At 47.4% G+C, this 27233-nt stretch overlaps 1 protein-coding gene across 1 annotated transcript; it reads left to right on the top strand.

Annotated features, from left to right (window-relative positions):
- The first annotated feature begins 1048 nt into the window (after nucleotides 1–1048).
- ST6GALNAC1 (ST6 N-acetylgalactosaminide alpha-2,6-sialyltransferase 1) lies at nucleotides 1049–19417 on the top strand. Its single transcript, XM_055579587.1, has 9 exons — nucleotides 1049–1608; nucleotides 15664–16360; nucleotides 16967–17135; nucleotides 17456–17627; nucleotides 17841–17979; nucleotides 18241–18344; nucleotides 18525–18614; nucleotides 18701–18800; nucleotides 19063–19417. The coding sequence occupies exons 1-9, from the start codon at nucleotides 1478–1480 to the stop codon at nucleotides 19252–19254; spliced, it is 1794 nt and encodes a 597-aa protein (XP_055435562.1). The 5' UTR covers nucleotides 1049–1477; the 3' UTR covers nucleotides 19255–19417.
- The last annotated feature ends 7816 nt before the right edge of the window (nucleotides 19418–27233 follow it).

The following is a 27233-nucleotide window of genomic DNA, read 5'->3' as shown; positions in this document are numbered from 1 at the left end:
GGAGTCGGTGTTTGAGCACTTACAGGTTAGGTGCGCAGAGACAGAGAGACAAGAGACAGGATCAGTACTAAGCAAATTTGCTCTCCTTGCTTCCAGTCCATCTGCTGGAATAGTACGAGTTACAGTATCATGTCTGTACCTCTTCATCCTCCCCGGGGAAGGCGATCCAAGCGTCTACTGGCACATCACCTGGGTGAAAACCAAGAACTTTAGGTGAAGAATTGGACGCTGTGTATTCAGGGAGTGCACACTGTGATGACTAAGCAGGGAGCCTAGGTCCCAAGTTCTTCAAAGCCCTGTTGTCCCAAGCTCCACCTCTCCCACTCGACTGCATGGTTCGACCTTACTGCCAGCAGTCATTTTAAAAATGGAAAATCCACAGTACTTTAGGAAGGGCGGCATATCTGAATTTTCTGTTTTCTACCCCTGATCTTGGTATTATTCCTCTGAGTTGTACCTTTTCCCCAAGTGTCCTGTGTTTTTGTGCTTTTCGTATTGAGGCTCAGAGACGCTGCTGTGCAGTGAGTAAGTATACAGTCTATGTTGGATACAGTTGGATCTAGTCCCCCAAGCCAGTGGCTCACTCCGTGATCTTGGGCAAGATGACCCTGCACAGAGGCAGTTTCCTCCACTGTAAAACGAGGTGGATAATACAGTGTTCCGCTCCTGGGGTGGCTGCGAGGGTTGCATTCGTGCATGCAAAGCTCACCACGTTGCATGAGAAGCAGTGAAGACCAAACAGAATGGCTGCACATCTGTGGTTCTCAACGTGGCCACATCTGTGGTTCTCAACGTGGCCACACACCGGAATCACCTGGGGTAAAGAATGACCATGCGTGGAAATTAGCTCTCTGCGGAGATTCAGGCTTGACTCATCGAGGTGCAGCCTGAGTATCAGGATGTTTTAAAGCTTCCCAGGTGATTCTAATGGGCACCCAAGACTGAGAGTCACCCTTCAAAATAACTCGGGAAACAAGATGTTCTGAGAGCTGCACAGTCTCTCAGAGGAAGATGGCTAGGGGGTGTCAAACCTGAATGGGTACCCTGTGTTTTTCTTGTAAAACTCACGTTGAAGACGGAAGCTGTGCAAGGCCCTTCCAGCCCAGGTACTTGTCCAGGGTCCCCCAGGGTTTGCGACCTGATGAAAGTGAGGTTCCATGTAACGTGTGTGTGTTTCTCATTAAAGTTCCACATTCAGAAATTGGCTTCAGAGACAGCAGGAAAAGAAGGTGAACTTGTTTGCACAGAAGGAGTTTCTCTTCCTTCAAGCCACGCCAGCCTCTAAGCCTTCATAAGGCAGAGAAGGCAGTTCCCTTCCCTGGCACACTCCGAAAGACTCTGTGTTCACCAGAGTGGCTCATTTTTAAGACAAAAGGGTGCACACCCTGACCAGGAGATCTGAGCAGTTAAACTATTTGCTGTCTACATCAGAGCCCCAGGACATGCAGAAATTCCCTGCAAGGCCGGACCCACCAACATGAGGCCTTGCCTAAGGAGACTCTGTCGTCTGGACCAAACTGTCCGGGGGCTTTTGCTTTTGGCTGTGCTCATCTTCCTCCTCTTCACCTTGCCCTCCTTTATTAAGGAACCTAACACAAAGCCTAGCAGGTAAGAATCTGCCCTTTCCAAGTTCCCTCTGGCTTATTAGAAGAAACTGGAAAATGATAACCTGGGGAGGATGGGCAATATCTGAGACACCTCTGCGGTGACAGGCGGCGTCAGGGATCACAAAGGTTGTCAGGAATCATGGGCTATGAAGCCGGAAGGGGAGACCTGGGGGGACATGGAGGTGGTATAACAGGAAAATGGGGGCCGTGGGGCTTATACACAGAGGAGGTAGAGGCAGGAGTTGGAGAAATATTGGTCTGGTCTCCAGAAGGCATAGGTGGAAAACTATACTATTTTCCCCTCTAGGTCTGTGAGTAATAACCTCAGCTTTGGGTTCATTACACGCCATTCTCGCTATACTAAAGCAAATGATTTATGCCATGAATTCCATTAATTTCTTTATATGTATATATTTCTTTCTTAAAAAAATAAAATGTTCATTTGTTTGGCCGCACTGAGTCTTAGTTGCAGCACATGAGATATTTAGTTGAGGCATGGGGCATCTAGTTGCCTGAAAGTTAAAGTGTTAGTCGCTCAGTCATCTCCAACTCTTTGTGACCTCATGGACTATAGCCCACCTGGCTCCTCTGTCCATGGAATTCTCCAGGCAAGCATATGGAGTAGGTTGTGATTTCCTTCTGCAGCGTATCTTCCCAACCCAGGGATCAAACCTGGGTTTCCTGCACTTCAGTTAGATTCTTTACTGTTCCCTGACCAGGGATCAAACCTGGGCCCCCTACATTGGGAACTTGGAGTTTTAGCCATTGGACCACCATGGAAGTCTCCCATTAATTTCTAAATCATGCAGTCTCTGAGATGTTTGTCAGTAAAATGAGACGTTGCTCACTTAGGGGGGCAGCTGAAATCCTGGGTCCCAAGTGAATCCTTCAAAAGGGCACTCTAGGCCATTTTTCTGATAAACACATCTCCTTCAGGGAGAGACCCCTACCTTTCCAGGTTCAGTGTATTTTGAATGATTTTGTCTCACTACTCTTAGAATTTGAAAATAAAACATACCCTCATGAAGTTTTAAAAAATACACCAAGGCAAAGCAAGAATAAAGGTCTCCCTATGATACCCCATCACTACCCAGTCTCCATGGGTAACCACCCTTAACACTTTGGTGTAGAAACAATTACTATGTTATTGTAGCTAACACTTCTATAGTACTCAGTATATGCCAGGCACTATTCTAAATGCTTTATGTGTATTAACTTACTAATGCTTATATGAGTATTCTGAGACACAGAAAGTTTAGATGAATGATCCAAGTTCATTCTGCTGGTAGTTGCAGGGCCAGTAATCAAACCCAGACATTTTGGTTCCATAATCTGTGCTTTTTAACTTGTGTTAGACAAACCCTTACAACAGATGGATAAGTTGGTAGATAGGTAGGTGATACTCAGCAGTAAAGAATTCACCTGCCAATGCAGGAGACATGGGTTCAACTCCTGGGTCAGGAAGATCCCCTAGAGAATGCCGGGGTCCAGCCCCGGCTGATCCAGGGTATTCGAAGGAGAGACGGCTAGGCGACCTATTCAGATGTTAATTAGAGATAATAAAGAGTAATAGAATGAGGATAGCTCAGTAGGAAAATTCAGTGGAGAAAAGAAGCTGAGTGGCTTGGTTTACGCGGAAAATCAATATAACCCGTGACACCAGGTTAGCTCTGACCACGGAGGCCACAGGCGCCCTCTCGAATAGCGGAAGGTGCCCCACCTTAGACACCTTCTGGAGTGGGTCTTAGAAGCCCAGGCAAATAAATGGTCGCAGAGGATATCCGCGCTCCAGATGGACATTCAGCTGGAAGTTAAAGGGAAGAATGACTTGGGGAGACCAAGCGTTGGTGAGCAAGGCCCATAGCTTTATTTTCAACAGGGGCTTTTATACCCTAAGTTACACATAGAGGATAATAGGGGATGCAAAGTCAGCAGTCTTTGATGCTTATCAAAAACCAGGGTTTCTTTCCTGCAAATTTATTGTATACAAATGGTTTAGGTGATTTACATCATCTTCTGGCCAGAGGCCTATTAACATTGTATGACTCTTGACAAGCACTTATCAACAAAGACTTATTTTCTCTAAGAGTAATTATTTTAAGGTTTGGCGCCATCTTCCGAAGATAAGATTACGTTCCTATAGGGTGGATGTGTAATGGGTTTACAAAGGAAATAATTTATTACCTTAAGGGTCTAAAGTTACTAACACCAAGGCCACTACTTATTTTTTCTACATACCAACTATATTAATTAATACACATTCAAGGATACAATTCAGGGGATGTGAAAACTTGGCAACAAACATTGGCTCATCAATGAAATCTTTTACCAGTTTTATTCTGACCATTTCTAATTCTCTGAGAGGCTCTAAGCTATTTGAATATCTTAAGCTTCCCGTGCCTCTCGAGGCTGGGAGACTGTAAACAATCGTATGCATAGCTGTAGGTGTCCGGGTAAACTTGTCAGGCGAATTAGAGAGCCATCTGAGGGATTTGGATTTAAACACTCCTAATTGCCCAGGAACTTTATTAATTGGAGCTGTAAGTTAACTCTTTGACAGAGAGAGCGAGATGGTGGTGGGGGACAGCCCCCAGTAAAGTCAGAGGTGAGAGCACAAAGCAATAAAGTAGGCAGACTCTGGTTTTTTGGGGGTAGATGCTCGAGAATATCCGGGGGCACTCCCGAGGCTCGATCCCACCTTTGCGTATGCCGAGCCTCCTTCCTCATGACCTTTGTCACGAGTGGAATGTCTCTTGCCGGCTCCCGGCAAGAGAAGGAAACGGCAACCCACTCCAGTATTCTTGCCTGGGAAATCCCATGGACAGAGGAACTTGACAAGCTATAGTACATAGGGTCTCAAAGAGTTAGGTACGACTTAGCAACTAAACAACAATACACAACAAAGGTAGGTGATAGGTAGATGGATAAATAGACAGGTGGATGGATGGATGGACGGACAGACAGACAGATAGGTATCACACTATCACACTATACACATTGGTTGACTTTTTTACTCAACTATATCACAGACCTCCTTCCATGTTGGCACATACAGGTCTATTCCCTTCCTTTCCATGGCTGCATAGCTTCTATAGAATGGATATAGCTTAGCCAACCCCATCTATGGGCACTTGGGTTGCCACTCATTTTTCACAAACCTTTGGGCACTTATGTATTTCCGTAGGTAGATTTCTAGACGTGGAATTGCCAAGATAATGAATATGCTCACATTAAATGTCAATGGAAGGACTTCCCTGGTGGTCCAGTGGTTAAGATTTTGCCTTCCAATGTTGGGGGGTGCAGGTTCAATCCCTGCTCAGGGAGCTAGGATCCCACATGCCTTGCAGCCAAAAAAACCAAAAATATAAAAAACAGAAACAATATTGTAATAAATTCAATAAACACTTGAGAATGATGTACATTAAAAAAAAAATCTTTAAAAAAAGTCATTGGACATCATTAAGTCATCCTCAGAAAAGCCTACACAAACAGGTGTGAAAGTTAACTCTCTCTCCAACCTCTGAGGCAACGCTGGATCTTGTGAATGGTTTTCAAGTTTAATCATCTGATAAGTAAAAGCGTGTTTCTCTTTTTAATTTGCATTTCTAGGGCTACTGGTGTATCTGAGGATCCTGTAAAGGTTAGAAAGCATTTCATTGTATGAATACGCCACACATTATTTACTCATTCTCTTTTTGATGGACGTTTGGGTAGTTTCCAGTTCTGCCTGTTATGAATTATGAGTAAACCTGCTGTGAACATCGTTGTACAAACCTTTTTTGTGTACATAGTTTTATTTCTCTTGGTCAATATCTAGAGATGGGATTGCTGTGTTATAAGGAAAGTATATGTTTAACTTTATTTATTTATACTTTTATTCATTTGGCTGCACAAGGTCTTAGTTGCAGCTCGAGGGATCTTTTTAGTTGTGGCATATGAGATCTAGTTCCCTGACCAGGGATCAAACCCAGGCCCCCTGCATTGAGAGCATGGACCACCTGGACCACCAGGGAAGTCCCTATGTTTAGTTTTTAGAAGAAAAGTTATTGAGTTATTTCCAAAGCAGTTTTGAAGTTTTCCATGTCTCCTTTCGGGTTTCCCTGGTGGCTCAGTGGTAAAGAATCTGCCTGCCAAGCGGGAGATGCAGGTTCAATCCCTAGATCGGGAAGATCCCCTGGAGATGGAAATGGCAACAATCCAGTATTCTGGACTCCGAAATCCCATGGACAGAGGACCCTATAAGAGATAGCAAGGGGCTGGACACGACTTAGCGACCAAACAACAGCGTTTCTCCCTTCAGTTTTGTCAGTTCTTGTTTCGTACCTTTTGACGCTCTCTTATTTGATGCACACGCATCTTGAATGGTCCTGGCTTTGAAAGTGACTGTAAAGGTATTGAATCTGCCCACAATTTTAAGGGACAGGAAGCAGGCCACATACTGAGATGTCTCGCTAAACTGTTTAGATTATTACATCCCAAGAGAGCAGAGACAGTGGGTGCCATAACAACAGTGGCCCCTGGAGGAGAAGATTTTGTGTCTATCGAAAGGTTCAAAGAGAAGATGGCATCTAGGAGACAGAGAGGGCTTGCATGAGTGCCTGGGGAAAGACGTGTGGTGAGCAAAGGATGAACAAGGGCGCCAGTCTAAGTCCTAAATTAGTGTCCTCTCTGCTGACCCGAGGGCGAATCCACCTCAGGGAAGTGAAGGCTTCCTCTGGGGAGCAGAGAAAGGGCATTTAGGAAGGTGGGACCCAGTGCTGCTGCAAAAGGCTTCCAGCCAGGGAGGCGGCCTCGCCTCCTGACAGCATTATTTTAAGACAGTGAGTTGGCCAGAAGTGAACAGGACGGTTTAGGAGGAGGGAGTTGCCACCTTGGGTTGACCAGCAGTGGCACCCAAGGGAGTTGGATGTCTCCACAGGCAGATTATCCTGGTGTGAAGGGAGGAGCTGGGGCCACCTTTAGCCATTAAAACTCAAGGTGAGAAGGATCTGGACTAAGAGACAGTGGAACAGCAAGAAGGGGGAAATCAGGAGATATTCTGAAGGAGAGGAGGGAGAGAGAGGGAGAGGCAAAAGTGATGGGCAGTTTTGCAGTTTGACTGGTCATGCCCTCCCTTCCCTGCAGAGCTGCCTGGGCAGAGGGTGGGAGCAAAATCAGACAGGGAAGGGAGGTGCACAGTTCAGAACACACCTGTAGATCCCCGTGGTTTATGAAGGTCATTATCGCATGGCTGAATGCTGTTGCTGAAACTCCAGTCGTTTGGCCACCTGATGCAAAGAACTGACTCATTGGAATAGACCCTGATGCTGGGAAAGACTGAAGGCAGGAGAGGAAGGGGACGACAGAGGATGAGATGGTTGGATGGTGTCACCGACTCGATGGACATGAGTTTGAGTGAGCTCCGGGAGTTGGTGATGGACAGGGAGGCCTGGCGTGCTGCAGGCCATGCGGTCGCAAAGAGTCAGACATGACTGAGAGACTGAACTGAACTGAACTGATCGCATTGATGCTTATACTTTGTGGCTTGCCATGGGCATTTGAGAGTCGGAGAAGATTTTCAGATCTTAATCTGTGCTCCGGGGGCCTTTCCATGTGTTCTTCCCTTCTTCTTCTTCTCTTTAAAAAACATTTATTTGTTTTTAATTTTATTTATTTGGCTTCACTGGGTCTTTGTCACACCATTCAGGATCTAGTTCCCCGAGCAGGGATCAAGCCTAAGCCTCTTGCATTGGGAGCTCGAAGTCTTAGCCACCCTGGACCACTGGGAAAGTCCCTCCACGTGTTATTTCTGATTTTTACAATTGCAGTTCAAGATTAGTATTTTTATTCTTTCACCAAAAAATGGAGATTACGAGGCTCAAAAACGTTAAGGGGAATTCCATGGAACCAGGAAGTAGCAAAACGGATATTTGAATTTTGAGGATTTGAGCTCCAAATCCTGGGCTTCTCCACTACCTCCTATGTGTTGACTCTTAAGAGGTTTAAAGTCCAAGAGAGGACTTCCCTGGTGGTCCAGTGCTTAAGAATCTGCCTGGCAGTGCAGGGGACACGAGTTGGATCCCTGGTCCAGGAAGATCCCACATGCTGTGGGGCAGCTAAATCCATGCACAACAAGTACTAAGCCCGTGTGCCTAGAGCCCGTGCTCTGCAACAAGAGAAGCCACGGCAATGAGAAGCCTACACATCGTAACTAGAGGATAACCTCTCTCACCGCGACTACAGAAAGCCTGGGTGTAGCAATGAAGACCCAGTGCAGCCAAAAATAAAGAAATAAATGGATTTTTTTTAAGTCCAAAGGAGGAGAGAGACATACACAAAGCAAAAGAACTCGGGTGATATTATTAGTAGTGATACATGTCCTCAGTACAGTCAAGTGAGACAGATGCTACCAGAGCACACAGAGAAGTGTCATCTAAACCAGGCAGATGGGGGGGGAGGCCAAGGAGAACACGGTGGAGACGGGAGCATCTGCAAGGTGCCTGACGGCTGGGTGACATTTCAGCAAGCAGGAACACCATAAGCGAGGAGGAAGTAGCATAAGCAATGGCGCAGAAAGGAGCAAAGGATGATTTCAGGAACGGGAGACTGACAGATGGGTCATTTAATAAGCACTGATAAGGCGTTCACTGTGTACCAGGCACTGGTCTCGGAGTTATGATCACCAGTCACATGTCGAGCCACAGAGTGGCTACTGTTGACATCATCAGCTCCTTTATAGATGAGAGAGATTAGATCACTTGTCCAGGGTCGCCCTTGTCACTGATGTTCAAACCCAGACAGGCTGGCCCCAGTGTCCCAGCACCGCACCACCCTCCACGTCTCTCCATCACATCCATCCTGATGTCATAAGCCCTAAATGTGTCTTTTTCTGCCAGACTATGAATTTCTTGTGGGTAAGAACTGTCTTATTCATCTCCATTTCTCCAATAATTTGAGCAGGTCCCAGACACTGTACATATGTAACACAGTGTCAGCGCTTACTAAGGAAAGAATGAATGTGACCTTAAATAACTTTGTTCTGTAGCTATTAAGAATTTTAGGCCTTCCCTGGTGGTCCAGTGGTTCAGATTCCAGGCTCCCAATGCAGGGGTCCTGGATTCCATCCCTGGTCCAGGAACTAGACCCCACATACCACAACTAAGATTGAAGATCCCACACGTTGAAACTAAGACCCGGTGCAGCAGAAAATTATTAATAAATTTTCTGTTTTCTTTTTAAAGAAATTTTAGAGTGAGGGAGTAGCTTGATTAAATGTATGCTTTACACAGGTAACTCTGTCAATAGAGTGTAGGCTGGGTAGACGGCCAGGCACAGTAGGGTTTTTATTTGTTTGTTCGTTTTTAGGCGGTGCCACATGGCTTCCAGGATCTTAGTTCCCTGATCCGGACTGAATCCTGGTCCGGGCAGTGAAAGTGATGGATGAGTCCTAACCACTGAGCTGCCAGGGAACTCCCTGGGGCACAGCAAGTTTTAAGGACACAGGTTAGAGGGCCAATGCAGTGGTTTAAGATAGAGTCCTTGGGGCCTGGGGCGAGGAGGTTATGATGACAGCCGGACCCAAAATAAAAGACTGAGAAGAAGTTCAATCAGCTGGATTTGGTGACAGATATGATGGTGGGGCAATGGTGATAAGGGTTTTAAGACAATTCCATGATTTTGAACCTAGGTTATTGGTCTACCTCTCATATCATTCTAAGACAAACACAAGCGCACCAACCTGACGAAAGTTTCGGTGCCAATCTCCAATTTGCTCTCTGATATGTAAAGGCCAGGTCTCTGTCTGCTTGGCTTCCCTAGTCTGGAATAAATTTATCCTAGAAGATGCTATGCCTTGTTTTGGCTTCAGAGATGATCATGAAGAGTGAGCTGGGAATCAGACCTATATGGATTCTGTTTCATTGATTTGGTTATTGTTTTGAATATTTTATATATTTAGTTGGCTGTGCCGGGTCTCAGTCGTGGCATAGGAGACCTAGTTCTCTGACCTGGTATCGAACTTGGGCCCCCTGCATTGGGAATGCAGAGTCTTAGCTACTAGACCACCAGAGAAATCCCCTGGTTTCTGTTTGGTATTGTATTTTGCTTTGGTGTAAGAACCAAACTGTGTTTTCTATAACCTTCTGGTTTCTGATTCTGGACCCCTAGCTAGAATCAGAAAAACTTAACCTCAGCCATTCTTACTCCTCTATCCCATCCCCAGGAGGGCATCAAGGGCTCTGGGATGTCTGATATGGTGCCAAGGCCCAGGAGAGGGCAGCTGATTCTTAGCCATCAGCTTGCCACAAGATATCCATCATCACTACCTCTTGGCTCTTCTGTGTCACCTGGTTTAGGTGTGAGAATGTTCTGTGATGTGGTTTCTATCTTCCCAGTTTCTACATGCAGTCAGTTCCTTTCAGGGGTCTTAAGAGACCCTTGTAACGCTACCAGGAAGCAGGAGCCCTCTAATCTTGGGTCCTTAGAGCCCTCCCTTCTCTCCCGCCTCCTTTCAATCCTCCTCCCAGAGTAAATATTTCTAGGGAGGGGATGATGGCATAAGAACTAGAAATGTCCCTCTCCAAGATATTTACCTATTTCCCCAAATCTTCTCCCCATTTGAGGGCTTAGGTATTTGGAGGGGAAAAGCCAGAAGGTCTTGCAGGGTATTCTTTATTTTCCAGCTCTTGTCTGCACATGTGTCCGTGGGGGCAATGAACGTGGAGCTGACCATTAGCTGCTGGTGGTGGGTGGGAGGCAGGCACCAATGGGAAAGGGAGAAAACACAGGGAGGAAAACAACCAAATAACACTCCAGGATATTATACAGCTACATTTGTGAGTATAATAGGCAAAGAAAAGGGATCTGGATGTTCATGCCCTCGGGGGTCAACAGTAGGTTCTTTGAGAAAGTATAATCACAAGTTCACATCCTTTTGTGCTTAAATTCATTTTCTGCTTTTTCAGTAAGGAGCACGCATTGCTTTAGTAAAAGGAAAAATAATTCAGAAAACTTGTGAAGAAAGAGGAGCAAAAGTTTAGGTATCACTGTGGATTGAAGTGTCCCCGTCAAACAGAACATGCCCTAAGCTGTGTGCCCACTGTCTTCCACATAATAACACAGTATTGCATCAACTTACACTCATGTCTATTCCCCCTGTTGGTTCGTGAGCCTCTTAAGAGCAATGACTATAGCTTTTTTATCTCTCATTCCTAACAGATAACTCCAAAAGCCTGGCCTATAATTACTGCTTAATAAATATTGCATTGTGTTTTCAAATTCTCAATAGGATGTCTCATTTGATTCTAAGTTTTCTCTTTAATTTTTTTAGTTTTACTGAGTAACATGCAAATGTTTCAGTGAAATAAGGAAGCTTATATCAAAACACAGTCATCCCCAGGACTTCCCTGGGCCCCCACTTCCTCTGCAAGAAGTATGGGTTCAACCCCTGATCAGGGAACTAAGATTCCTCATGCTATGGGGAATGGCCAAAAAATAAATGAAATAACCAATAAATACAATAATATAACTGTCCCCATGTCTTCTCCCTGCTCCAGGATTCTGATTTCCAAGGTGACTACTTCAACCCCCTTTGATTTTTTTTTTTTTTGTAATCTACTGCTCTATTTATAACATGCCCACCTGCTATTTCTTGATTTCTCAGTTAAGTGGTTAAGGGCCATCAAGGAAATATTATTTACCCATGGCCTTGAAGCCTGTCGCCCCTTTAGATTTTCATCTCCGGATGCATGAACCCAAACAGGGCCTGTGGACATCTCTAACTGTCGCCATATGTCAGCACCTGACCCAATCGACATGCCTATATTTGTGTAACAGCATTGTTGGAAATGGTCTTCTCCAGTCGCTCAGCAGGTGAAGAATCTGCCTGCTGATGCAGGAGACACGGGTTTGATCCCCGGGTCAGCAAAATCCCCTGGAGGAGGAAATGACAACCCAATCCAGCATTCTTGCCTGGAGAATCCCACGGACAGAGAAGCCTAGCAGACTACAGTCCATGAGGTCACAAGAGTCGAACACCACTTGGCAACTAAGTACACACACATTGTTCAAAATGCCATTTCTATACTGGCTTTTACATCCTCACAACCATTTTATAAGGCAGGTTTTAAGATTCTCACAATGGATAAGAAAACAGAGGCTCAAAGGGTCCTGTGACTTGCCTGAGATTACACAGCTGGCTAGTTAGAGGCGGGGCTGGACTAGAACACAGGCCACTTTCCACCCACCTAGGCTCCATTGCCCATTTGCCAAGTGCCAAGAAGTCAGTGTTTTCTCAAGTTCAACCCAAAAACATGTCCAGTGGAGCCTAAGAGGTTAAGTCATGGGGAGGCGACAACCACCACACACCAGATGGCTACCCTTCATGTCACCTTGCAGGAGACTGGCTCAACTTGCTTTCAGAGCTCCCTGTGTCAACAGGAAGGAGAAATCATAAAACCCTGATCAAGTTACTGAATACTGCCAAGGTTGTTGGGTTCTGCAGATTCCAGGGAGCTCTTCCAGCCACAAGGGGGAGCAGAAGGCAGGGTTGGGGCAGGCTGCCCACGCTCTCTATTCCTATACGCCTCGCCTCTCTCCCCTCTCCCTGTAGAAGGCTCTGGGGAGAGGGCAGGGGAGGAGAGGAATGTTATTTTTAACCCTAAGGTCAGTATTTTAAAATGCTAGAATAAAAATATCAACTGAACTTGGGATAATCTGTGAAACAAACTTTATTCTCAAGTGTGATTTTTTCCCAGAGAGGAAGATCTAGGTACAAGATACAGGTGCTTTAAAAAATGGACTTGGCTTTAGAGACTTCCCTGGTGGCCCATTGGTTAAGAATCTGCCTTATAGTGCAGGGAATGCAGGTTCGATCCCTGGTCAGGGAACCAAGATCCTACATGCCACAGAGTAACTAAGCCTACCTACCACAGTTACTGAACCTGTGCACTCTAGAGCCTGCGCACCGTAACAAGAGAAGCCCGGGCGTCACAACTAGAGAAAGCCCACAGGCTGCAATGCAGAAGCCGGGCAGGCAAAATTAAAAAAAAAAAAAAGACTTTCTTTAAAACACCCCTGGTTCTCAACTGGGAGCTTCTAGGTGCTGGGCTACACAGGTCATTCTGTATCTGTGGCTCTTGATCTGTAACCTTTGCCACTTCTTTGCTCCCAGGTCCTCCCCGGGTGATCTGCTGTTGTTTCACTTCATTTATGGAACAGAGCTGTGTGATCCCTGCTGGAGATATACTTAGTTCATGTTTATTGTTGTTGTTTGTTGTTCAGTCACTAAGTCATGTTCCACTCTCTGTGACCTCGTGGACCACAGCATGCCAGGCTCCTCTGTCTGCCACTATCTCCCAGGAGTTTGCTTAAATTCATGTCCACGAGTCGGTGATGCTATCTAACCATCTCATTCTCTGCCACCCACTTCTCCTTTTGCCTTCAATCTTTCCCAGCATCAGGGTCTTTTCCAATAAGCTGGCTCTTCACATCAGGTGGCCAAAGGATTGGAGCTTCAACTTCAGCATCAGTCCTTCTGATGAATATTCAGGGTTGATTTCCTTTAGGATGGACTGGTTTGATCTCCTTGCAGTCCAAGGGACTCTCAAGAGTCTTCTCCAACTCCACAGTTTGAAAGCATCAACTCTTTGGCACTCAGCCTTCTTTGTGGTCCAGCTCTCACATCTGTACATGACTACCAGAAAAGTCATAGCTTTCATATATATATGTATAAATTTTATAGTTGACCAAAAAGTTCATTTGGGTTTTTCCACATAGTGTTACAGGAAATATATATATAATTTAATATACTTATATTTTTATTTTATATATATATATGTTTTGCTTTTTTTGGCTGTGGGATCTTAGTTCCCTGACCAAGAATTGAGCCTACATCCCCTTCATTGAAACTGAAATCTTAACTACTGGGAAGTAGTTAACGACCTGGGAAGTCTATTTATTTATTTTTTTAAGAGCAAATTTGTATATATTTACCTCCAGAGTAGATCAGAATTATAGTATCAAATGGCTTTTTGCTTGAGTGAATCGATTCGCCTATTCCTCTGAACGAGAGTCATTTAATAGAACCAATGCTCCCCGCTACACCCGCCCCACCGCAGCCTAGCGAACAGAGTACAAGTTCAGGAGCACCCAGGGTCTGGACAAGACAGATGCAGGGCTCTCGGCATGTGGATGGAAGCAACTTGAGCAGTCAGTAAATTCTGTCCATGAGCTTTAGAAAATCGCAATGTAAACCCTCATATCCCAGGCAATCATATATGTGCATAATCATTAGGAGCTGAAGTTTAATCACATAATTTAGTCACTACCTGGGTCATTGCTGCCACTTTCTCAAAAATGTAAACACATCCTCTCTCATGTCTACTGCATTGGCAGGCAGGTTCTTTACCACCAGCACCAGCTGGGACAGACAAGTGATTCAAGTCTAAATCCCTCATACACTGCAAATAAAGATCTGGTCCTGCCTGCCTGTTTGGGAGCATCTCCTGCCGGACAAGCCCCGATCCCCACTCTTTTATATGTGTGTATATATAATTTTACTTATTTATTTTTGGCTGTGTGGGATCTTTGTTGCTGCACAAGCTTCTCTGAGTTACGGAGGCTGGGACCTGTTTGCTGCAGTGTGTGGGCTTCTCATTGCGATGGCTTCTCTCGTGCAGTGTGGGCTCTAGGGCTCCCAGACTTCAGTAGTTTCGGTTTCCCAGGCTCTATAGTTTCGGTGCACAGGCTTAGTTGCTCCGAGGCCTGTGTGATCTTCCTGGACCAGGGATTGAACCCCATGTCTCCTGCACTGGCAGGTGGGTTCTTTACCATTGAGCCACCAGGGAAGATCCCCCACCCCAAGTTTCCTTTTTTTAAAATTATGTATTTATTTATTTTTGCTGCACCAGCTCTCAGTTGCAGCGTGTGGGATCTAGTTCCCTGACCAGGGATGGAACCCGGGCCCCCTACACTGGGAGAGTGGAGTCTTTGCCACTGGACTACCAGGGAAGTCTCCCAACACCACAACTTTTCACGCTTCTGGGACTGAAATTCCCCCCCCTCCCCACCCCACCCCCCCGCCGACTCCTAATCCTCTTCAGAGGGGAGCTCCTCCAGGAAGCCCTCCTAGCTTCCATGTGGGAAGCATGCCCTTCGTCCATCATCTCTAACACACGCCTCACAGTTTGTGGATACTTAGGTCCCCAACCAGGGATTGGACTCGGGCTGCGGCAGTGAAAGTGCTGAGTCCTAACTGCTGGACCTTCAGGGAATTCTCAACAGTTTGCTTTGAAGCAGTGTTGGACTGATGATAGGATAAGAAGCACATCTTTAAGGCGGATCTTTCAAAATCAAGCTTGGCAACTATAGTCTTAACAGGCATGAATCTTTCCCATGTCCTTGTGGACAAAGATACCTTTGTTACCTATGCTTTTTTTTAAGGTCCACTGAGTCACAAGATATTAGGTGGCAGGACTAGGTTCACACAAACTCATTCTTAGACTCACAATTGGGAACACAGAGGATGCTGGAGCCGCAAGGAGTGAGCCCGGGAAGCCAGGGGTGCAGCATGGAGACATGAGTGGTTCAGCTGTGCCCTTGGCCTCCAGTTCTAGCTCCCTAGCCTCGGTACCGCCACTTAGGTTTCTTTACCAGTCCAAAGTGGCTTCCCAGGTGGCATTAGTGGTAAAGAATCCCCTTGCCAATACAGGAGATGTAAGAGACATGGGTTCAATCCCTGAGTGGGGAAGATCTCCTGGAGGAGGGCATGGCAACCCATTCCAGTATTCTTGCCTGGAGAATTCTATGGACAAAAGAGCCTAGTGGGCTACAGTCCATAGGGTCGTGAAGAGTTGGATATGACTGAAGGGACTTAGCATGCATGCACTGGTCAGAAGTAAGTGTCCAGATCCAGTGCCGACAGGGGCCGCTTGGTGTTGGGAAGCAGCCAGCAAAGCCCCTCCCCTCACCTCTCCTGAAGGCTGGTTTGAAGTCCACTTGAGACACAAAAATGAATGCTAGTTACACTCCTCAAGTCTCTACAACCTTAGCCTTCATCCAAAGTCATCTCTTTCTCTAGGAATAAGCATCAACAGAACATTAAGGAAAGGTCTCCAGAGTTACTGCAAAATGCTATGTCTCAGGCACCCACCCCGAGAAGGAGGGCGACCACCCATGTGGAGTCAGTACAGGGGACCCGCACTCGGGACACACACCCCAAGGCCACAACCCTCATGGCGGACCAGCGCAGAAGAGTGCAGACCAGCAAGGCCCGTGCCAAGGAGCCAGGCAGAGTTCCCACCCCCACCGGAAAGGCAGCACCGCAGACGCGGGCGAGCAAGGACACCCGGGTGGATGCGCTGCCCCCGCTGGCTGGAGGTGGGGGGGTGGCCTCCAACAGGACCGAGGCGCCATCACTGAACAGTCAGAACCTGACGACCAAAGGATCTGGGGACCGGAAGGCGAGGCCCACAGGCCCGGGAGCGGTGCCCACAAAGCCGCGGGACAGCCTGGCAACTGCAGCTAAGACCCTCCTTCCAAAACATCAGGCCGGGGCGCAGACCCCCGGGGGAGAGGGACAGGCGGGGAAGGGAGCCAGAGGAGTTACCCCAGCAGCCGCCCCCTCCCAGGACAGAGCCCAGCCCACCCGGTCCTCGGCCCCTCTCCGGAGCCCTGCCACCCAGAGAAGCCAGAAGCTGAAGGCCACCAACTTCAAGTCTGAGCCCCAGTGGGATTTTGAGGATGAATACAGTCTGGAGGTGGGCGGCCTGCAGACGGTGAGTTTTTGCTCTTCTCGGGAGCCCTGATGCCGGGCCCCCTCCCTTCCCTCCCAGGCTCCGCTCCTAAGCTCTGCTCTCCCCTACCCGGCCCCTTTCCCACACAGCTCATCCAGGTGAGGATGTGATCGAAGGGCCCGCCCTGGTCCCCAGGAGACCCGGAGGCTCCTCAGAAAGTGTGAAAGAGTGTTACCTCAGCAGGGGGAGGGGCAGGACTGAGCAGGAACCAAGGGACAAGAACGCCCCAACCTGGTGCCCAGCCCTGTCCTCCCCACGGAGATAATTCCAAGACCCTCCCTCTTTTCCAGCCCTAAGAAAAGCAGCCTGGGCCCCCAGCCATGGGAGGGGAGACCTGACGTTTGCACGCATAACTACAACCACGCACAGTACATGAGACCCATAGCATACGTCCTGCCCATGGTGGGCCTGGGTGATCAATGACCAGGGGGCCCAGAAGGATGGAAGATGTAGCAGAGGTGGGGCCTTTCCAGCTTTGAGGTCTGGTTTCTGCTTCCACACCCACCTCCCCCCAGTCCCAGCACCCCATCCCTTGTCCCACGGCTTCCCTGGCCCCTCTCCCAGCCTGACCCATCCTCTGGCTTGCAGACCTGCCCTGACTCAGTGAAGATCAAAGCCTCCAAGTCACCCTGGCTCCAGACTCTCTTTCTGCCCAACCTCACCCTCTTTCTGGACTCCGGACACTTCAACCAGAGCGAGTGGGACCGCCTGGAGCACTTCGCTCCGCCCTTCGGCTTCATGGAGCTCAATTTCTCCTGTGAGTCCTCGTCCAAGGGGCCTGGGTATGCGCTAGGCCACAGCAGAGGGCCATGCTTCTTTAAAAAATATTTTAAAAATATTTTTTGGCCATGCTGTGCAGCATATAGTCTTAGTTCCCTGACCAGCCCCTCAGCCCCTGCATTGGGAGCGCAGAGTCTTAACCACTGGACCATAAGGAAAGTCCCAGAGGGCCATGCTTTTTTGCCTCCAGCCCACCTCTCCCCTGCGGGCAACCAGCCCCGGGAGAAAGGCCGGCTGGGCGGCCCCCTGGCCCTGGCCGGGTTCTAAGTGGAATCACCCCGGCCCCCCACATTTCAGTGGTGCAGAAGGTCGTGGCGCACTTCCCCCCGGTGCCCCAGCAGCAGCTGCTCCTGGCCAGCCTCCCCGCCAGGAGCTCCCGGTGCATCAGCTGTGCCGTGGTGGGCAACGGGGGCATCCTGAACAACTCCCACGTGGGCCCAGAGATAGACAGCCACGACTATGTGTTCCGGTGAGCCTGCACCTGCCCCGACCCCCACCCCTCTCCTGCAGAGCAGGGCTCTTCCGGGAGATCTCAGAGGGTGCTCCCTGCCTGGATCCAGAAACTGTGGGGGAGGGTCCTGGGATCACTAGTGCCAGCCCCCCATCCCTTCTTCCTTCCCCGACCATCTCCACGCATCACCCGGAAAGCCCTCATGTGCTCCAATTTTGTCTTTCGGGCTAGGCTGAGTGGCGCCGTCATTAAAGGCTATGAACACGATGTGGGTACTCGGACCTCCTTCTACGGCTTTACCGCCTTCTCTCTGACCCAGTCACTCCTTATACTGGGCAGTCGGGGTTTCCGGCACGTGCCTCTGGGGCAGGTGAGCAAAGAGGAACAGGTCTGGCCACCCACAGACTTTGGATACGGGAGGATGCAGGTGAGACAGGGAGACGGACAGGGAGACAGGGAGCATTCTGAGTCTAGAGCCTGTCGTCGGTACAGTCTCCGGGCATGTGAGGGGCAAGGGCAGGGAGGACAGCCATGCCAGGCTGGAGGAGAGCAAGCAGGTGGTCTGGGGTCAAAGTCAGGCCGCCCCACTGAAGGCAGGACTCCTGGACCACACACTGTCCTTGGTCCTCAGGATGTCCGCTACCTGCACTTCCTGGAAGGCACCCGGGACTATGAGTGGCTGGAAGCACTGCTTCTGAATCGGACCTTGACTTCAAGGAACCTTTCCTGGTTCAGGTACCCACCACCCCCTCCCCTCACCCACAGACAAGCTGTGGAGGGGGCAGCGGTGAAGGGCTGGACAGGTGGGGACAGTCTGAGCTCTCACCTGGAGATGGGGGACCAATCACGCCCACGATCCTGCCTTGGCCCTCCCCCGGAGAGGTAAGAGAATGAAGGACCCATTCCTGCCCACAGGCGCAGACCCCAGGAGGCCTTCCAGGAAGCCTTGCAACTGGACAGATACCTGTTGCTGCACCCAGACCTGCTCCGATACATGAAGAACAGGTGAGAGTGGGAAGCCCGCGGAAGGGGCTGAGTCCCTCTCATCCTGGTGAGCCTCCTGACAGCAAGGGGGCTGGGCTCTCTCACAGATTCCTGAGGTCTGAGACTCTGAACACTGCCCACTGGAGAATATATCGGCCCACCACGGGGGCCCTCCTGCTGCTCACTGCCCTCCAGCTCTGTGACCAGGTGAGGCCCTGCTTCTGGCGCCTGCGGATCTGGAGAAACAGCTCTGGGGTAGCCCTGGGCCTGTTCAGCAAAGGATGATGGCTGGGGGGCGGGGGAGCGGGGAGGGGTGGACACATGCCTGTGTGCAAGCATGCTTTCAGGGGTCCTGCACCCAGACCCCCAGGGATAGAACCAGGACACAGGGCCCCTACCCCCAACACACACAGAGAAGAAGCCCAAGAGACACACTTGCAGGCCTTATTTCTCCTCCACCTTCCTGTAGGTGAGTGCCTACGGGTTCATCACTGAAGGCCACGAACGCTTCTCTGACCACTACTACGATAAGTCCTGGAAACGAACAATCTTTTACACTAACCATGACTTCAAGTTGGAGAGGACGCTCTGGAAGCAGCTACATGATGAAGGTATTATCCAGCTGTACCAACGCCCTATAACTTCCAAACCGACCATCTGAAGGGAGCCTGGGCTACCGAAGTCCCTTCAGCTATTCTAAGGCTCAGAGCACAGTGGGAGACCAGAGACTCGTCTGCCATCTTCCCAGCGCCTGCACCAGGCTCTGAGCCCCTCCAGACTTCGGGGGTAGAGGTCTACCGAACTAGTGCAGAGGAGGGGACACCCTCAAGATGGCAAATGATGGACTGAGGTTTCGGAGACCTTGGAAAAATTTCTGCAGAGTCTGTTCCGTTGAAGTGGGGACTCCATTTTTGAGACCAAGGGGACTTCCCTGGTGGCTCAGACGTTAAAGAATCTGCCTGCAATGCAGGAGACCTGGATTCAATCCCTCGGTCAGGATGAACGCCTGGAAAAGGGCATGGCAACCCACTCCAGTATTCTTGCCTGGAGAATCCCATGGACAGAGGAGCCTGGCAGGCTACAGTCCATGGGGTTGCAAATAGCTGGATATGACTTAGTGACTAACAGTTTCACATTTTCACTGTTCAAAAGCAAGTTGGCACAGAAGGAGGAGTCTGAACTTATGGAGACATGTAGATTTGGGATTGAATTACAGATCTTCCACTTAGCAGCCGTGAAATCTTGAAGGCATGATTGTATTTCACTCTAGACTATCTGGTGGACCCTTCCAGGGGTTATCTGATTCTAATAGAAGGTCTGCAAACTTTCCTTATCTTTGAGCTACTTGACAACTCTCTGAGTTGTAGAAAACTGATAGTAATAAAAATGATTTCTGTCTGAATGAAAAATGGGTATAGTGATCAGTCTTGTTCCTATTATCAAATTAATTTTAGTATTCCAGACTCCCGATGTATGTGTCCGGACTTTGGGCTCTTTTTTGAGCCAGTTTTCACTAGTTCCTTCACTAATTAATGAGTTAAATAAAATCTCTGATATGTGTTCATTTTGTATTTGTGTAAGAATCACAATTTTATCCCTAAAAAAAGGAAAAATCATCCTTGGGACTTCCCTGGTGGTCCAGCGGTTAAGAATCTGCCCTGCAATGTGGGGGACGCAGGTTCCATCCCTGATCGAGGAACCAAGGTCCCACATGCTGTGGGACAACTAAGCCCGCGTGCCACAAATTCCGAGCCCATGCACCTCAATCAGAGAGGCAGTGAGCCACGAGGTGCGGAGCCCACAGGCTGTGGAGCCCACGAGCCACAGCTAGAGAGAAGCCTACACGCCGAAACAAAGAGCTGGAGCGCTGCAACGAAGACCCAGTGCAGCCAAAAATAAATGATCAATATTTTTTAAAAAGTCATCCTTTAACATTTCCTTAGGCCGTTGTTTTCTAATCTGTAAAATGACTTTTGTTGTTGTTGTCCAGTTGCTAAGTTATGTCTGACTCTTTTTGACCCCGTGAACTGCAGCACACCAGGCTTCCCTATCCTTCCCTATCTCCCAGAGTTGGCTCAAACTCACATCCACTGAGTCTGTGATGCTATCTAACCATCTCATCCTCTCTCACCCCCTTCTCCTCTTGCCCTTGATCTTTCCTAGCATCAGGGTCTTTTCCAATGAGTCGGTTCTTCACATCAGGTGGCCAAATTATTGGAGCATCAGCTTCAGCATCAGTCCTTCTAATGAATATTCAGGGTTGATTTCCTTTAGGATTGACTGGTTTGGGAGTGTCTATTTCACAAGAATTTTTTAAATCACTGATGCAACAAGGCAACAAGGCACTTGTTTTCCTTCACCTTTTGTTTTTATTAATCCTCCATCCATCTGCATTTTCTAAAACTCCAGGAAGAGAATTTAGACTAAGCTGAAGACACTTCATGGGAAATAGATGGGGAAACAGTGGAAACAGTGTCAGACTTTATTTTTCTGGGCTCCAAAATCACTACAGATGGTGACTGCAGCCATGAAATTAAAAGACGCTTACTCCTTGGAAGGAAAGTTATGACCAACCTAGATAGCATATTCAAAAGCAGAGATATTACTTTGCCAACAAAGGTCCGTCTAGTCAAGGCTATGGTTTTTCCTGTGGTCATGTATGGATGTGAGAGTTGGACTGTGAAGAAGGCTGAGTGCCGAAGAATTGATGCTTTTGAACTGTGGTGTTGGAGAAGACTCTTGAGAGTCCCTTGGACTGCAAGGAGATCCAACCAGTGCATTCTGAAGGAGATCAGCCCTGGGATTTCTTTGGAAGGAATGATGCTAAAGCTGAAAGTCCAGTACTTTGGCCACCTCATGTGAAGAGTTGACTCATTGGAAAAGACTCTGATGCTGGGAGGGATTGAGGGCAAGAGGAGAAGGGGACGACAGAGGATGAGATGGCTGGATGGCATCACTGACTCGATGGACGTGAGTCTGAATGAACTCCGGGAGTTGGTGATGGACAGGGAGGCCTGGCGTGCTGTGATTCATGGGGTCGCAAAGAGTCGGACATGACTGAGCGACTGATCTGATCTGAAGACACTTCATGCAAAGAGTTGACTCACTGGAAAAGACTCTAATGCTGGGAGGGATTGGGAGCAGGAGGAGAAGAGGACGACAGAGGATGAGATGGCTGGATGGCATCACTGACTCGATGGACGTGAGTCTGAGTGAACTCCGGGAGTTGGTGATGGACAGGGAGGCCTGGCGTGCTGCAATTCATGGGGTTGCAAAGAGTCGGACACGACTGAGCGACTGAACTGAACTGAACTGAACTGAAGACACTTCAGTTCACCTTACCTCTTTGAGCTGTGTCTCCAGGATTTGAACTCTGAAGCCCAGAAGAACTTGGGCAGGCAGCAGAGTAGGGGAGTGAGGGGGTAGGGAGTCGGGGGAACTGGGGGCAGGGGTCGGGTGGTTGGGTGTTGTGAAGCAAGCTCCCTTTCAGACTTCTCAGGTTCCAAAGCTAATTAATACCAGTGCTGCTGATTTGCTCAGTCGTGGCCGACTCTTTGCGACCCCATGGACTGTAGCCCGCCAGGTTGGTTCCTCTGTCCATGGAATTTTCCAGGCAAGAGTACTGGAGTGAGTTGCCATTTCCTTCTTCAGGGGCTTAATACCAGTAGGTCCCCATTTGCCTTGCTCACGGGTGCAGTACCAGCTCTGGGCGGCAGGTGGCGGCATCTCTACGCCCCTTCTCGGTGCTGCTGCTGCTGCTGCTAAGTCACCTCAGTCGTGTCCGACTCTGTGTGACCCCATAGAGGCAGCCCACCAGGCTGCCCCGTCCCTGAGATTCTCCAGGCAAGAACCCTGGAGTACCCAGATTTTATTAGGTTTTCCTTACTATTCCTGCGGGGCTTCCCTGATAGCTCAGTTGGTAAAGAATCCACCTGCAATGCAGGAGACCTCTAGCTACCTGTTAGTTTGTTCTTTCATATGAATTTCAGTATCCGTTTAGAATCATATGCTATCATATGAGGACGTTCAAATCTGCCTCCTCAAATTTGAACTTGGGCTACCCAAATATAAAGACTGAGTCTCATGTGAAAAAGTGCAATGGTTCCGTTGTGCCCAACTCTTTACGATCCCATGGACTGTGGCCCCCCAGGCTCCTCTGTCCATGGGATTTTCCAGGCAAAGATACTGGAGTGGGTACCCATTTTCTTCTCCAGGGGATCTTCCTGACCCAAGGATTGAACCCAGGTCTCCTGCACTGCAGGCAGATTCTTTACTGACTGAGCTACCAGGGAATCTTTATCTGGGTCCAAATTGGATGGTGAAGGACTGGGAAGCCTGGTGTGTCCATGAGGTTGCAGAGTCCAACACCACTTAGCGACTGAACAACAACACAAATTTGCATAAACTGTAGGATTAACTCACCCTGAGTGAATTAGAAAAGAGAAATCAAAGGCATAAGTGCAGATGATATGATAGAATAAATATACTATATAATATTGATATAGTAAAATACAGAAATAAAAAATTAATGGACAGAAACCAGTAGACATCATAAACATAAACAATAACCAGGGAGATATAATGTAGAGAAAACCCCTCCATAGCAGCCAAGAAGATAACATACTTGGTAATAAGTTCAACAGGAAATGTCCAAAATTTGTACAAAGGAAAAGACACTAAAGTAGGTTTAAACAAAAGGAGAGTCATTTCATCTTTTGTTCTTGGAAAGGATGACTCAAAGTAATAACTGTGTCAGTTCTCCCCAAGTAACTTTATAAATTTAAGGCAATTCCATTAAAAATAACAAACCATTTTTTCTAGATTCTAAATGTATACTAAAATACATATGGAAGAATAAACATGTAAGAATAGCCCGGAAAACCTGAAAAAGAAAGGCAATGAGGGAGGTCTAGCTCTGCCAAATATTAAGACATACTACATTATGTCTACTACTGCGGGCAGGAGTCCTTCAGAAGAAATGGAGTAGCCATGATGGTCAACAAAAGAGCCCGAAATGCAGTACTTGGATGCACTCTCAAAAATGACAGAATGATCTCTGTTCGTTTCCAAGGCAAACCATTCAATATCACAGTAATCCAAGTCTATGCCCCAACCAGTAATGCTGAAGAAACTGAAGTTGAACGGTTCTATGAAGACCTACAAGACCTTTTAGAACTAACACCCAAAAAAGATGTCCTTTTCATTATAGGGGACTGGAATGCAAAAGTAGGAAGTCAAGAAACACCTGGAGTAACAGGCAAATTTGGCCTTGGAATACGGAATGAAGCAGGGCAAAGACTAATAGAGTTTTGCCAAGAAAATGCACTGGTCATAACAAACACCCTCTTCCAAGAACACAAGAGAGGACTCTATACATGGACATAACCAGATGGTCAACACCGAAATCAGATTGATTATATTCTTTGCAGCCAAAGATGGAGAAACTCTATACAGTCAGCAAAAACAAGACCAGGAGCTGACTGTGGCTCAGACCATGAACTCCTTATTGCCAAATTCAGACTTAAATTGAAGAAAGTAGGGAAAACCCCTAGACTATTCAGGTATGACTTAAATCAAATCCCTTATGATTATACAGTGGAAGTGAGAAATAGATTTAAGGCCCTAGATCTGATAGATAGAGTGCCAGATGAACTATGGAATGAGGTTCGTGACATTGTACAGGAGACAGGGATCAAGACCATCCCCATGGAAAAGAAATGCAAAAAAGCAAAATGGCTGTCTGGGGAGGGCTTACAAATAGCTGTGAAAAGAAGAGAAGCGAAAAGCAAAGGAGAAAAGAAAAGATCTAAACATCTGAATGCAGAGTTCCAAACAATAGCAAGAAGAGATAAGAAAGCCTTCTTCAGCGATCAGTGCAAAGAAATAGAGGAAAACAACAGAATGGGAAAGACTAGAGATCACTTCAAGAAAATCAGAGATACCAAAGGAACATTTCATGCAAAGATGGGCTCGATAAAGGACAGAAATGGTATGGACCTAACAGAAGCAGAAGATATTAAGAAGACATGGCAAGAATACACAGAAGAACTGTACAAAAAAGATCTTCATGACCCAGATAATCATGATGGTGTGATCAGTGACCTAGAGCCAGACATCCTGGAATGTGAAGTCAAGTGGGCCTTAGAAAGCATCACTACGAACAAAGCTAGTGGAGGTGATAGAATTCCAGTTGAGCTATTCCAAATCCTGAAAGATGATACTGTGAAAGTGCTGCACTCAATATGCCAGCAAATTTGGAAAACTCAGCAGAGGCTACAGGACTGGAGAAGGTCAGTTTTCATTCCAATCCCAAAGAAAGGCAATGCCAGAGAATGCTCAAACTACCACGCAATGCCAGAGAGTGCTCAAACTACCGTACAATTGCACTCATCTCACACACTAGTAAAGTAATGCTCAAAATTCTCCAAGCCAGGCTTCAGCAATATGTGAACCGTGAACTTCCTGACGTTCAAGCTGGTTTTAGAAAAGGCAGAGGAACCAGAGATCAAATTGCCAACATCCGCTGGATCATGGAAAAAGCAAGAGAGTTCCAGAAAAACATCTCTTTCTGCTTTATTGACTATGCCAAAGCCTTTGTGTGGATTACAATAAATTGTGGAAAAGTCTGAAAGAGATGGGAATACCAGACCACCTGATCTGCCTCTTGAGAAATTTGTATGCAGGTCAGGAAGCAACAGTTAGAACTGGACATGGAACAACAGACTGGTTGCAAATAGGAAAAGGAGTATGTCAAGGCTGTATATTGTCACCCTGCTTATTTAACTTCTATGCAGAGTACATCATGAGAAACGCTGGACTGGAAGAAGCACAAGCTGGAATCAAGACTGCCAGGAGAAATATCACTAACCTCAGATATGCAGATGACACTACCCTTATGGCAGAAAGTGAAGAGGAACTCAAAAGCCTCTTGATGAAAGTGAAAGTGGAGAATGAAAAAGTTGGCTTAAAGCTCAACATTCAGAAAACGAAGATCATGGCATCCGGTCCCATCACTTCATGGGAAATAGATGGGGAAACAGTGGAAACAGTGTCAGACTTTATTTTTTTGGGCTCCCAAATCACTGCAGATGGTGACTGCAGCCATGAAATTAAAAGACGCTTACTCCTTGGAAGGAAAGTTACAACCAACCTAGATAGCATATTCAAAAGCAGAGATATTACTTTGCCAACAAAGGTCCGTCTAGTCAAGGCTATGGTTTTTCCTGTGGTCATGTATGGATGTGAGAGTTGGACTGTGAAGAAGGCTGAGCACCAAGGAATTGATGCTTTTGAACTGTGGTGTTGGAGAAGACTCTTGAGAGTCCCTTGGACTGCAAGGAGATCCAACCAGTGCATTCTGAAGGAGATCAGCCCTGGGATTTCTTTGGAAGGAATGATGCTAAAGCTGAAAGTCCAGTACTTTGGCCACCTCTTGCAAAGAGTTGACTCATTGGAAAAGACTCTGATGCTGGGAGGGATTGAGGGCAAGAGGAGAAGGGGACGACAGAGGATGAGATGGCTGGATGGCATCACTGACTCGATGGACGTGAGTCTGAGTGAACTCCGGGAGTTTGTGATGGACAGGGAGGCCTGGCGTGCTGCGATTCATGGGGTTGAGAAGAGTCGGACACGACTGAGCGACTGATCTGATCTGATCTGATAAAGTCTCTGTTATTAAAACAACATGGGGACTTTCCTGGTGGTCCAGTGGCTGACTCCGCTTCCAGTGCAGGGGGCCCGGGTTCCATCCTGGTCAGGGAACTAGATCCCACATACCACAACCAAGTGTTCACATGCAGCATCTAAGACCCAGTACAGCCAAACAAATAACTAAAAATAAATAAATATAAAATAGGAAACAGCGACAAAAACAACAACAACAATGTGAGGCTGTGTGTGAGTAGACAGATGACTAGCTGAACGGGATAGAAAGCCCAGAAATTGACCCAAGTGCATAAGAACATCACTGGGTCAAAACCAACTTTGTGACTAGTGGTCCTCAGATAATAGATTCCTATTTGGAAAGAGATCAGACTACGTCTACAACTTGCCCCTCACACATGACTAAATTCTAGGTGGGTCAGAGACCTACGTGTTAAAAATGAAATGCTAAGAGTCCTAAGAGATACCAAGGGAACATTTCATGCAAAGATGGGCACAATAAAGGACAGAAATTGTATGGACCTAACAGAAACAGAAAATATTAAGAAGAGGTGGCAAGAAGGCACAGAAGAACTATACAAAAAAGATCTTCATGACCAGATAACCACGATAGTGTGATCACTCACCTAGAGCCAGACATCCTGGAATGCAAAGTCAAGTGGACCTTAGGAAGCATCACTACGAACAAAGCTAGTGGAGGTGATGGAATTCTAATTTAGCTATTTCAAATCCTAAAAGATGATGCTGTGAAAGTGCTGCACACAATACGCCAGCAAATTGGGAAAACTCAGCAGTGGCCACAGGACTGGAAATGATCAGTTTTCAGTCCAATCCCAAAGAAAGGCAATGCCAAAGAATGTTCAAACTACCACACAATTGCACTCATCTCACACACTAGCAAGGTAATGCTCAAAATTCCCCAAGCAGGCTTCAACAGTACATGAACCGTGAACTTCCAGATGTTCAAGCTGGATTTAG

Source organism: Bubalus kerabau, chromosome 4 (assembly GCF_029407905.1).
Source record: "Bubalus kerabau isolate K-KA32 ecotype Philippines breed swamp buffalo chromosome 4, PCC_UOA_SB_1v2, whole genome shotgun sequence".
Lineage (NCBI taxonomy): Eukaryota > Metazoa > Chordata > Mammalia > Artiodactyla > Bovidae > Bubalus > Bubalus kerabau.
Note: the sequence above shows the minus strand (reverse complement) of the source record. Positions and strands in the feature narration are given on the sequence as shown.

Excerpts from the sequence above, each read along its gene's own strand:
- ST6GALNAC1 (XM_055579587.1), top strand. The coding sequence starts at position 1,478 with ATGAGGCCTTGCCTAAGGAGACTCTGTCGTCTGGACCAAACTGTCCGG. Across the intron at positions 1,609-15,663 it reads CCTAACACAAAGCCTAGCAG|GAATAAGCATCAACAGAACA; the intron begins GTAAGAATCTGC and ends CTCTTTCTCTAG. Across the intron at positions 17,980-18,240 it reads GGCACGTGCCTCTGGGGCAG|GATGTCCGCTACCTGCACTT; the intron begins GTGAGCAAAGAG and ends CTTGGTCCTCAG.